General features: G+C 37.1%; 1 protein-coding gene across 1 annotated transcript; it reads right to left on the reverse strand.

Moving 5' to 3' along the window:
* Positions 1 to 6,474: 6,474 nt before the first annotated feature.
* On the reverse strand, positions 6,475 to 6,875 carry LOC132797971 (uncharacterized). The gene is made up of 2 exons (XM_060809709.1): positions 6,592 to 6,875; positions 6,475 to 6,536 (listed from the first exon to the last, which is right to left on the reverse strand). The coding sequence occupies exons 1-2, from the start codon at positions 6,847 to 6,849 to the stop codon at positions 6,525 to 6,527; spliced, it is 270 nt and encodes an 89-aa protein (XP_060665692.1). The 5' UTR covers positions 6,850 to 6,875; the 3' UTR covers positions 6,475 to 6,524.
* Between the last annotated feature and the right edge of the window lie 6,767 nt (positions 6,876 to 13,642).

A 13,642-nucleotide genomic window follows, 5' to 3' on the forward strand; every position in this document is an offset into this window, starting at 1 on the left:
CAATTGGCCCTGATTTGACCAACTCGTTTTGATATGAAAGATTAACATCAACAATAGGAGCCTTTCACTTGAAGTCTAGTGGTGATAAAAGTGCACGAGGCTCCCGGTTGTAGTAACTCTCTTGGAATTTCACGTACATATAATACAAGACAGCAAACCGATTTTCATTGAATTTTACATTTAAATCTTCATATGGATACACTTCAGAACTGAAATACACTTTTGCATTTCTCAAATTGTTTGCAATTAGATTACCATTTAATGTAAACGCAATGACTGCAAACCGTGGACGTTCTCTATTTGCAGCTAGCTTGTGTGGGAATGTGGGATACTTTCCAACTAATGCTCTGTATAGCAATTTTATGTTCAACACTTCCGAATGTTTTTCAAACATATCATTCATATTTTTAGCTAGCAAGAGAATGAGTTCATGTTTACAATTTAATAGATTTAATTTAATTTAATTTAATAGAGCATTTTTAGTGGTATTGAAAAGCTGAAATGACCTCCGCAAGATATACTCTCTCCTCCACTCCACCCGGCATTACGATAACATAGAGACTCCTGTCGGCCAATAGAAAAAAGTTTTTCAGAGTAGATGTGGTTCCAGTAAACCGTGTTCTATCCAGTTTGCAGCCGTTCAATTCATATCTTATTTCATCCAAAAATAGGCCATGCAATTGTTGAGCCCGAATTTTGGTTAGTAATTTTCCTAAGTATGCCTTCAAAGTGGAGGAAACTTTCAGACGGCAACACATACAAATCTTGGTTTTGTATTGTAATACGAACTTCATCATTTTGTAACGAACACGTCTTGGGCGTCGTCTTGTAATAAGACGACCCGTTGAGTGGGCAGCAAACTGGAAGCATACTCTGCCTACATTGTCGACTAAAGCTCAGGGAAAGTGGGGTGGGTCTTTTTGCCACCTAGTAAGCTACCGTGCCACACAGATAAAAAAGGTAGACAGAGTTAAGACGGGAACAGACAGGATAGGCTATCAACCGATAGACCGGTTAAGAAGTATATGCATTTAATATATAAATATGAAGAACGAAGAATGTTATGTTCTTCTTCTTTACCCTCCCAACCTTGTGACGAACACCACGAGGTTCTACTCGTCTAAGCCTACTCTGTCTAGCTAACTTGCCGGCTCAGTTCAGGGCTGGGGTGGGTCTTTGGCTTCGACTGGGTAGTAAGTCATCATAAATTAAAGTGTAGACAGAGTGTAATACTAGGGGAGAGGTTCAGTACTCATTTCGCATTATCTCAAACGCTCGCATATTCAGTGCCAAATTAGAATTAAAAGTTTAACACATCATTGTTTTCTTCTCCATGATATACAGTAATTTAATAAACATACTTCATTTTGTTTATAAAAATTATCTCTAGTTAACAATAGTGCTTGATTTATTGAGCTTTTATTTATCGTTACGTTAATTTGTTTTACTTAAACGGTTGTATTCATGACTTAATAATACGAAAGATAGAGAACCAACACGGAACACACGGAATTGAGAACCTCCCAATCACAACCCTAATCAACTATGTATACAGACACGGCTATGCCGTACTTACGCACTTTCCATCGATGTTAGCAGGCCTGATAACTGATGAATCCGTCGTAGCATATATGCTTGTTGATGTTAGCTGTTAAAGATGATAAAGGGTTATGGTTATCAGGCTATCAAATCCCTATGTACCCCATGTTGGCTGTATAAAAGTCGAAAAAATGAGTTAGTCGATTTTGACAAGTACTAAATATAAATTAAATTTAATTTTTCAGTTTTTCCAAACCATGTTTGCACTCTTAGTGCATTTTACGAACGAAAACAATCCAATGCCGATGGTGCCGGCGTGTTTTTTGTGGAGCCGTAGATCTCTCGTCGGAAGATCTACGCTCCTTTGAACGTCTCTAGTATCGCCTTCGCTTAGCCGCTATCGAATACCGTTTGATAATCTGCAGCGAAGATTCGCTGCCGCAAGATTATTGCCTTATTCCCACTCTAGCTGGCTGTTCGCAGCGAGGTTCGCTGCCTTCACCAAAACTCCCTTAGGCTTGCAGGTTAGGGTGAATATCCGCGTGCGCTTCACAAGTGGCACCTGTTCAACAGGGGAAAGGCGAGGATCGCAATGTGCAACACCTATTCCACTCTACCGCATTTTACCACAAGATCTAATCAGATTGACACTACTTACCAATCAGTGGCAAAGAGAAAATTTAGCACTTCTAAATTCTCTAATAGAGCCGGCCAATCCACAAATCGACAAAAGAAAACCTTATATGCCAGAATTATTGGCTTGGTTGCAGTGTTATTTTATATTTATTTTTGCAATTTTTTCTTTGCAAATTTTGGTCTGATGTGAACGTATGTTCTCAGTGAAAAAGTTGCAAAAGTGAAGATGGCTGCCCTTAGTGAGTGCTCAAAGCATCTCTGTGTGGATCAATGCAATACTTACTCCCCGTTCGATAGACTCAACAGTTGAGCTATGCTAAGTGGAGTTGCCAACTTAATTAAGGCTTTGGCGCATCAGCTGATGCTTTGATTTGTGACAATCAGATGTTTATTTTTGTGGTAGTCCCGCGCACACAATAAAACAATCTCGTTGCAGTTCAAACGTCGATTTATTTCGCTGCTCGATCAAGACTGACCGCGTAGCTCAATTCTGTATAACATAGAATGTGCAATCGATAAAGAGAGCCAATACCGAGAGAGAGTTCGGATGTTCGGATAGCCGAGAGAGCGTTAAGTTAATATGTACATGTGTATGTGTATGTAGGCACACGTCCTACTACAACTCGGCCATCCTGCGAACTAGATCTCCTGATCTTGACTTTACAAAGAACAATTATTTTTAGTCTTAAATCTATATACATATAATTAAATCTTATTTAATACATTTGCTATTATTTTGTTCATTAATTGCACAGTTACTTAATAGTATATGGTTTTACTTGTTATTTATTTCATTTTTATATATTTATTTCCAAGCCATGGTCTTATGTTTTGTATACTCCAAACGCCCTTGTAAGGATTTCGCGAAACTTGAAAATTTTCTACATCTTTAATGAGGAATCTATCATTTCGCATAACTTTCGCAATCACATATGGCCCTTTGTTTTTGGAATCAGTTTCCTTGCAGCTCCTACTGTTGCGTCAAAATTTTTTACCATCACATAGTCCCTTTTTTGTATTTTTACCTTCTATCTTACTTTTATTGTAATATGTTTCGTTGTATTTTTGTGCCTTTCTTTGCACTTCCTTTGCTTCACTTCTAATGAGTTTTAAATCTCTCTCGTTAGTTATTGTATCTATCTCTTCAAGTTTCTCTTTAAGCTCGTCTTTAATGTTACCCTTCTGACTTATTCCGAACAACATTTTGCTAGGAGCTTGTTTAATGCTTCGATTTATTGTGTTGTTTAGTGCATATTCGACCGTCTCTATTACCGAATCCCAATGAATTCCTTTTTCTGGTTCCGAAAGCTTTGCTATCATTGGCCCAATGCTCCTGTTTATTCGTTCTACTTGGCCGTTTGCCTGTGGTGAACCTGTGGCAATTTTTATGTGTTTAATATTATATTCCTTCAAAAATCTTCGAATTCGGTAGAGGTGAAACAACTGCCTCTATCGGATACGATGCACCTTGGTCTACTGTATGCCCTAAAATAATCCTTCAGCGCTTTAACTGCTTCTTTGGTCTTCGTTGTCTTTGTCGTATATAATCTCACAAACTTTGTGAACCCATCTATAATCAAAAATATGTGTTTATTCGCTCTATTAGCTGCTACTGGCCCATAATGATCAATGTGTAATAAATCAAAAGGCTGATCTCCTTTAGGTATGCTATGTAAAAATCCTCTGTCTTTCCGAATTTTGGCGAAAATGCGATACATTTAAGACAATTTTCTATGTGTCTACAACATTTTTCTTTAAGATTCGCAATCCAATATGATTTCGAAATTATGTCCATCATCTTGTCCCTACCTATGTGTCCCAGCTCGTTGTGATATTTGTGCAAAACTTGATCCTCCATGTCTACTGGTACATAAAAGAGTAGTCGATTGTCATTGGTTTTTCTGTATACGATTCCGTTTCTCATTTCGAATAGTTTGTCTTCGGAATGTTCTAAACGTTACTGATTTTTGAATATTTGCATCTTTCGTTTGACAAATCACTAAATTGTCTTCAAAACTGGTCGTCTCCACTATCATAATGTTTGTACACCTACTCAAAGCGTCTACGTGTTGCATTTTTTCGCCACCCCTGTGAATAAGTTTACAATCGTAGTCTTGCAATTCCAGCGCCCACCTAGCTATTCTAGGATTTAAATCAATTTTGCTAAGTGTAAGAATCAATGAGTTGCAATCCGTAACAATATTGAATGTTTTTCCGTGCAAGTAAATTCGAAATCTGCGGAGAGCATAAATGATTGCTAGCGCTTCCAGTTCAAAACTGTGATATTTACTCTCTTGTTCGGTAGTACGTTTAGAGAAATAAAATATCGGGTGCAATTTTCCATCATTTTTCTTCTGTAACAAAACTGCTCCGAAACCGTGAGAGCTTGCGTCACAATGAAGTTCGATTTCATCTTTATAACTATAGATAGCTAACACCGGTGCTTCTATTAGCTTTTCTTTGAGCATTAAGAAGCAGTCCAACTCGGTTTTTCCAAATACAAATGCAGTGTCTTTTCTCAAAAGATCATAGAGAGGTTTCGCTAACACGGAAAAATTTTGTATGAAACGCCGAAAATAAGAACATAAACCTAGAAAACTGTGCACTGCATGAACTTTGTCTGGAATCGGGAAATTTTTTACTGCTTCAATACCTTTCTCATCCGCCTGAATACCTTCCTTTGTTATCAAAAATCCTAGATATTTTATGCTTGATCTTAAAAATTCGCATTTATCCATCCTTAATTCTAACCTATTTTGAACCAGCCTATGTAACACTTCTTGCAACGTATCTAAATGCTCTTCCATATTTTTGCTCGCAATCATGATGTCATCCATATATATTATTACTTTATCTTGCCTGATTAGGTCATCGAAAATTTTATTCATAAAACGTTGAAACACTGCTGAAGCGTTTTTAATCCCCATGGGCATCCTTTTAAATTCAAATTGTCCTAACGGAGTGACAAATGATGTGTATTTGATTGACGTTTCTTCCACGTAAACATGGAAGTAACCATTTTTTAAATCTAACTTTGTGAAGATTGCTTTGTTTACTAATTTGTCTAGCAAGTCATCAATTAAAGGTAGTGGATAGTTGTCCTTTATTAGTACTTTGTTTAGTTTCCGAAAATCTATACATAACCGTAAATCTCCTGTCTTCTTTTTAACTAATACAATTGGCGAGGCAAACTGTGAGTCACTCGGTCTTATTATTTCATTTTCTATATACTCATCTAACATCTTGAGAAGTTTTTCTTTTCAGTGTATGATAATCGTCTGGGCGAACAACTGAAAGGCTTATCATCGCTTAACGATATTTTCATTTCGCACCTAATTATTGGAACATCTGGCCTTTTAGTTTTTACATATGTGTCCTCGAACATCTTTACAAATTGACAACGTGTCTTAAAATCTATATCTTCTCCATAATTATAAACTTGTTCTTGATCTTCTACAATCTGAATATTGAACATGTCTTTGTCAAAACTATCTACCAATTCCGGCCCATCACATTGTTTTATGTGCAGTTTATCGCAATCTTGTTGTCTAATTATATTTTGCCTGTTTTCTGTTGAAAAGTCTTTTTCGCTCTTAACTATTTTCTTATCCGTAGAAACTCCTGGATTCCTTTTTACAATTTCTGCTTCAGCTAATAATTTCATAACAGCTTTTTCATTTAAATTATCGTCCTCAATAAATTGATCGTCTAACTGCTGTGATTTGGCGTCAATATCATTTAACAGTTGTGATTCACTATCATTGTCTCTTAATAATTGTGATTTGGCATAATTATCTTCTAACAGTTGTGACTTATCATAAACATTTCCTAACAGCTGTGATTCATTGTTCAAACTGTTATCGTTAACAGGATGTGTCTCTAACAGTTGCTTAACAGTCGCAGTCTGTCCCCTAACAGTTTCGTTGCTTAACATCGGACAGTTAACAGTTTCTGCTTTTAACAGTGGTTGTAGACTAGACTCATATCTTACAGTGTGGGTAGAGGTTTCTGTTATCCGTTGACTAACCATATGTGATTGTTCAGAAAACTTTGCGTTATCTTTCTTTTTATGGCATCGAAATCTTTTAGGGCCTCTAAATTGAAATTTATGCCGCATGTATGCATGAAGTCCCTACCTAACACTGCTTTATAACTCATAGACTCATCGTCGACTATTAGTAAATCAAAATTAAATTTTATTTTTCTTTTCATTACAAAACAAGATACTATTCCAAATGTATTTAATTTGCTTTTATTAATTCCAACATAGTGATCATTGACTGGTTTATCCAGTGGTATATTTAATGGAAATGATGATTTCTTCAGAAATGAAATAGGGCTTCCTGAGTCTATGAGGCATTCTGCAGTAATAAACAAATTAGGTTGGCTTGAAAAATAAATATTAAAATGTCTTACATAATTGTTGTTGAGCCCGGTGTTTACGTTGAGTACACCAACACCCTTCTTCTTCTTCTTGCATTCCGCTATGAAATGACCCATCTCTCCGCACGCATAGCATGATCCCGGCTCCCTCTTCGGCTTGCGGCACTCCTTAGCAAGATGACCTCTGGAATTACAGTTGTGGCATCGCCTGTTGTTATCCTCCTCCGTCGTCTTGGTGCCTCCCATTCCATCGTACTTCGGAAGACATATGTGCGCAAAGGCTTGTAACATTTGTTCTGGATCTCCGAATCTCTGAATACGCGCTTGGTTACGTAAGTTCAGCGACGGTATTCCTTCGATGATCTGCTCCAAAAGCTCATCGTTGTCCAATTTGATCGATTGCGCTAAAACGATCTTTTCTTCGAAATACACTGTAAAACGCTCATTTTGTTGCCATTTCCGCTGCTCAAACTTTCGTCGTAGCTCCGCCTTCGAAGCTCCAGTGCCGAATGCTAATATCAATTGGTCGCACAGTGTTTGGAAAGGCTCACGCAAGCGAGTCGGGTTTGCATGGAGCCAGTGCTGAGCATTTCCTTTTAATTTTATGGCTAATAGCATACGAAGCGACTCCTCATCAAGCTTGCACATGGCTGCAACGCTTTTGAGTTGGCTTACCCAAATCCGCGCACATGACTTCCTTCGAACTCCAGCGTAACCTCCTTTGCGAGTGCGAGCGAGACAGCTGATCCACTTCTTATTTCGTTTAGCTCATTTTTTTCTTCTCTAGCACTGCCCGTTACGTTTTCAGTGCTGCCCATAGCTTGATATACAGAATCGCTGTTTTTGTTGTTGTCGTTGTTGTCGCCTAACTTTGCGATTTCTGACGCCGACTGTTGCGCAGCTGTGCACAAATCGAGTACGTGTGTGGCGCCGTTGTTGTATGTGTCGATCCCGTTACTGTTGTTCTTGCTGTTGCTGTCGCCGAAAATCGCGACTACTGGCGCCGACTGCTGTGCAGCTGCGCGTACAAACTGTGTGGCGCCGTCGTTGTATGTGTCGATCCCGTTACCGTTGTTCTTGTTGTTGCCGTCGCTGAGATTCGCGACTACTGGCGCCGACTGCTGTGCAGCTGCGCGCATAAACTGTGTGGCGCCGTTGTTGTTGTCTAAATCTGTTGTACTTATAGACAATTGATGCGCAACTGTGTTGTTCTGAGCATATCGCAATTCTTCTTTGCTCAATCGTAATTCTTCCTGTAGCTTCTGAATCGTGTCTAGCAATTCCTGGTGGACACTCTCTCCTGGGCTAGAACCTTCGCGAACATTTTGATTCTGCTCATAGCGCTCATTGTTGTTGGACGATCCACTTTCCTGGCCAGGCAGAACACTTGCAACGCTTAAAAAATCGTCGCTTCCCGATTGCATCTCCTCAAACATCTCCGGCGAGGCATCGAGCAATCGCGATATCAACTCTGCCTTACTGCCTGTCGTGGGCAAACCCAGCGCCGTCAGCCACTTCTTCAGTTGTGCCGTGGTGTACTTCTCGAATGTAGGCGTGTTCATTTTTTTTTTGATTTGTCGATCCCACTTCTGAAAATTGTGGTAGTCTCGCGCACACAATAAAACAATCTCAATGCAGTTCAAACGTCCGATTTATTTCGCTGCTCGATCAAGACTGACCGCGTAGCTTAATTCTGTATAACATAAAATGTGCAATCGATAAAGAGAGCCAATACCGAGAGAGAGTTCGGATGTTCGGATAGCCGAGAGAGCGTTAAGTTAATATGTACATGTGTATGTGTATGTAGGCACACGTCCTACTACATTTTTTATTTTTTGCAACTTTAATTTAGACAACTACCTCACAACAGCAGATTTTAATCGAGAGTTCAATCGAAGATGTAAAATCTGAAAGAAGGTAGTTACTCTTTGAATTCCACAAGTCTTTAGCATGAAATTGACCAATTTCCTTGCCCTCTAAATTTTCTAATAGGTATAAGGCCTGTCCAATTTTTCGCTTTACTCGTGCTTTAAGGCCGACTGGTGCAAGCTTAGCGTTGAAATTGTTTGCCATATTGCTCAGTACCCAGTTACGCTTAATTACTGTCTGGCCAACTTCAAAGGTTCGTTGTTTAGTACGAAGGCTATACGATCTCTGATTCCTTTCATATGCCTTTTCAGATATTTGTGAATATCAGCACGGATTTTAGAGAATTTATCGGCACGGTCGATTCGAGCAGTTCCTTCACTTAAGAGATTCAAATTTTAAGTACTGTGTAGTCTTTACCATGCGTCATCATATGCTGCCCAAATACAACATAGTACGGTGACGCGCCTATCGATTGATGTATGTTATTGCGTAGAGCACAATTGATACTGCTAACATATATAGTAATATATCCACCACCAGAATAATTTCTCGTACGTGACAAACACTCATAATTATTCCCTATCTTCCAAATTCTTTCCCACAAGTCAAATCATAAACATAAACACTTGTCGCGACGGCACCGACTGTCACAAATAGAAAGATCCTATTACATTGGCGATCGTGCCACTTCCAAAAATCCAAAGTCCATTAAAACTTTCCGTTTGCAACTTGAGGACTCAGCATTACTGCACTAACACAAACACAAAACTTTCATGTTAGAGCCCAACATATTGTGAGTTTAGTTTTAAGACACTTTCCTCATTCAAGACGCGTAGCCCGCGACTTTATAAATAAAAATAAAGTAGTCTATTAAGTAAACAAAAATAAAATCCTTGCGTTTTATTTTTTACTGTTCGTGCACCGCGAACTTATAATTGGCGCAGCCGGTAGGATACGTCGATCTAGTTACTGAATCAACAAAGCAGTCGTGAACCGCTAGAAGGACTTTAACATTGTCCCGGAGAACGCGTCCAAGTTGTGAACTAGCCAAAACGTATCCGTGAAAAACATCTACGTGCGTGAGTGCGTTATTAAACGGTAATTCAAAAAAACCTTGTAAAAATCCGTCATAATAAAAATCTCAAAACCCGAACCACGTGTGCAAATCAATAACAATTCAAAATGGCAACCGAATTAACTGAAGCACACTTAAACCAGTGTCTAAATCAAATCAAACACGTGCCAGCGTTTGATAACGGAGCAGAAAACTTGTCGGCATTTATAAAGAGAATAGATTTCATTCTGTCTCTATACCCAACAACTGATGTACGCCAAAGCAGCGTAATCTTCGGTGCTATTGAGCGACAACTGGATGGAGAAGCCTTGCGTACCTCCCAGATTACTCAATCCAACAATTGGCTGTCGCTGAGATCGTCCTTAATCGAGGAATTCAAGACGCAAACACCTTATGAGGAGCTACTAAGAAGACTATACAATACCAATTGGAATGGAAGCCTACGTAAGTTCGTAGAAGAGCTCGAGAGAAAATCCTATATTATTAGCAATAAGTTAGCACTAGACACTGATGGTAGCACAGCAATAATTTATAAAAATGCGTTAAAAATAACAACAAAAAATGTAATAACCAGAAAATTACCAGACAGGATATACATGCCCTTAGCAAGGCATGATATAACTTCAATAAGCAAACTAAAAGCAGTTGCTCAAACAGAAGGTATTTATGAGTCTTATGAGACTCAGAATAACCAAAAAAGTGAAAACAATAGTCGTAGGAATCAAAATAGATCTTACGCAAACTATACAAACAATTCTCATTCAGATGATTCGTCCAATTCAAAACCACAAACTAATTATTCAAATTCAAATCAGAATAATCAAAATCTTCACCAAGAATTCAATAAAAAACTAAAAGAAGCTCAAACACAAAACCCTTATAACTATTCGAGGGATACTTCAACAAGCCGTGGGCCTAACCCACCGGTAAAAAGACAAAGAGAGAGCCAAAGCGGCCAGTTCAAAATGGAGCATGGTGAAAATTTTCATCAAAATGCCTCGGAACTAAATGCAGAACAAACACACCATACATAAGAATCAAAATGAATGAAGTGAACCTAAAATGTATCATTGATACAGGTTCCTCAATAAACCTTTTAAAACAAAAATACTTTCAGTTTTCCAATTTATAAAAATCCAATCAATGTTCAAACAATTAATGGCACTACCGAATTATCAGAAAGTATACTTTTTAGTCCCAGCAGACTTTGCCCTACAAAACAAAATTTTACATTCATAATTTCTCTGAAAATTATGATATGCTATTAGGAAGAGAATACTTAAAAGCCAGTAAATCCCAAATTGATTACGAAAATGGCACAGTTACATTAGGAGAATATAAATTTACATTTCAAAACGAAGAAGAAAATTCTGAAGAAACTTACACAGAAGATTGTGCAAATCCACCCTTGACCGAAGATAGGCCATTCAACTTCGCAATCGAAGATGAATTAAAAGAGTGTAATGAGTTCAGACTTGAACATCTCAACACGGAAGAAGTAGAAAAACTAAAAAAGGTTTTACATGAAGTTCGCGATATTCAGTACCGGGAAGGTGAAAATTTGACTTTCACCAGTACAATTAAGCATTCAATTCAAACGAAACACGAAGACCCAATATATAAAAGACCCTACAAGTATCCACAGGCTTACGATCAAGAGGTCAATAAACAAATTAACGAAATGATAGAGCAGGGCATAATTAAGAAATCAAAATCCCCTATTGTTCACCCATCTGGATTGTTCCAAAGAAAATAGACGCTTCAGGAAAGCAAAAATTCCGGTTAGTCATTGACTACCGAAACCTCAATGAAATAACCATTGACGACAAATTCCCCATACCAAATATGGATGAGATCCTAGACAAGTTAGGCAAATGCCAATACTTCACTACGATCGATCTTGCAAAGGGTTTCCATCAAATCCAAATGAATCCCGACTCAATTGCAAAACTGCCTTTTCAACCAAGCATGGTCACTACGAATTTACTCGTATGCCCTTTGGGCTTAAAAATGCTCCAGCGACTTTCCAGCGCTGTATGAATAACCTACTTGAAGATCTGATTTTCAAGGATTGTCTAGTTTACTTAGATGATATTATTATCTACTCCACTTCATTGGAAGAGCATATATCATCCATTTCGAAAGTCTTCTCAAAACTTCGGGAAGCAAATTTGAAATTACAATTAGACAAATGCGAATTCATGAAAAAGGAAACTGATTTCCTCGGGCATGTAATCACCACGCAAGGTATAAAACCAAATCCAAACAAAATTAAGGCAATTGTTGAATTCCCAATACCAAAGACACCAAAAAGAAATCAAATCATTCCTAGGTTTATGCGGATTTTATCGCAAATTTATACCCAATTTCGCAAGTATTGTAAAACCCATGACAACAAAGTTGAAGAAAAACGCCACCATAAACATAAAAGATCCCACTTATGTATCAGCATTTGAAAAATTCAAAGTTTTAATAACGTCCGATCCGATACTAGTTTATCCAAATTTCGAGAAACCATTCTCATTGACTACAGATGCTAGCAACTTCGCTATAGGCGCTGTTCTATCACAAGAACACAAACCCATTTGCTATGCAAGTCGAACTTTAAACGAACACGAATCAAACTATTCAGCTATAGAGAAAGAACTATTAGCTATCGTGTGGGCAACCAAATATTTCCGTTCTTACCTATTCGGTAGAAAATTCCAGATTTTAAGCGATCACAAGCCATTAGTTTGGCTCAGTAACATTAAAGAACCAAACATGAAATTACAAAGATGGAAAATCCGATTAAACGAATACGATTATCAAATCAAGTATTTACCAGGAAAGGAAAATAACGTAGCAGATGCACTTTCACGTATAAAAATAGAAGAGAATTTCTTAGGAGAAGATGCAATTAGCACAGGAGCAACTATACATAGTGCTCAAGAGGACAGTCAATATCACATACCAATAACTGAAAGACCTTTAAACTACTTTAACAGGCAAATAGAATTCATAAAAGTGACGATAATAAAGTTGAAACAACTCACTATTTTCATAAACTAAACATTAAAATTTCTTACAAGGAAATGACCAACCAATATGCCAAAGATATGATAAAGGAATATCTTTGCTCGAAAAATAGTATTGTCTATTTTCACGATGAAATAGATTTTCCAATTTTTCAAAGAGCCTATTTAGAAATAATAAGCCCAAGTAATATAACTAAAATAATGAAAACAAGCTTAAAATTAATTGACTTACAAACCTTTGCAGAGTTTAAAGAATTAATTTTAAAAACACATAAAAAATTGTTACATCCAGGTATAGAAAAAACAATAAATTGGTTTAAAGAAAAATATTATTACCCTGATTACCAGAAACTAATACAAAATCTAATTAATGAATGCGAAATTTGCAACATAGCTAAAACCGAACATAGAGATACAAAACTCACGTTCGAGATAACACCCGAAGTACTTAATGTTAGGGATAAATATGTTATAGATTTTTATATGATAGATAAGAAACAATTTCTTTCTTGTATAGACGTTTATTCCAAATTCACAACATTAGTTGAAGTTCAAAGTAGAGATTGGTTAGAAGCTAAAAAGAGCTTTACTAAAGTTTTCAATGAAATGGGAAAACCCATAGAAATAAAAGCAGACAAAGACTCAGCATTCATCAGTGCAGCTTTGCAAATTTGGTTACAAGAAGAAGGCATAAAATTAACATAACAACAAGTAAAACAGGAATATCAGATATAGAAAGGTTTCATAAAACTATAAATGAAAAGTTAAGAATAATAGGAAGCGACGATAATATTGAAAATAAAATTACAAAGTTCGAAACAATATTATATACTTATAATCATAAAACAAAACATAAAGCAACTAATAGAACTCCAGCAGATATTTTTATTTATGCAGGAACCCCTGAATATAACTCACAAGAGAATAAAGTAAATCAAATAAATAACCTCAATAAAACAGAAGTGATTTTGAAGTAGATACACGATTTAGACAAGCCCCATTGGTTAAATCAAAACCACAAATCCTTTCAAAAGACAGGTAACATTAAAAGCTCGATGAAAAACATTACGAAGAAACGAATAGAGGTAGAAAAGTTACACATTATAGATCGAACTTAAAAAGA

The sequence above is a fragment of the Drosophila nasuta genome, unplaced genomic scaffold (assembly GCF_023558535.2).
Source record: "Drosophila nasuta strain 15112-1781.00 unplaced genomic scaffold, ASM2355853v1 ctg43_pilon, whole genome shotgun sequence".
In the NCBI taxonomy this organism is placed as follows: Eukaryota; Metazoa; Arthropoda; class Insecta; order Diptera; family Drosophilidae; genus Drosophila; species Drosophila nasuta.

Coding starts and splice junctions, on each gene's coding strand:
- LOC132797971 (XM_060809709.1), bottom strand. CDS start 6,849: ATGTTACAAGCCTTTGCGCACATATGTCTTCCGAAGTACGATGGAATG.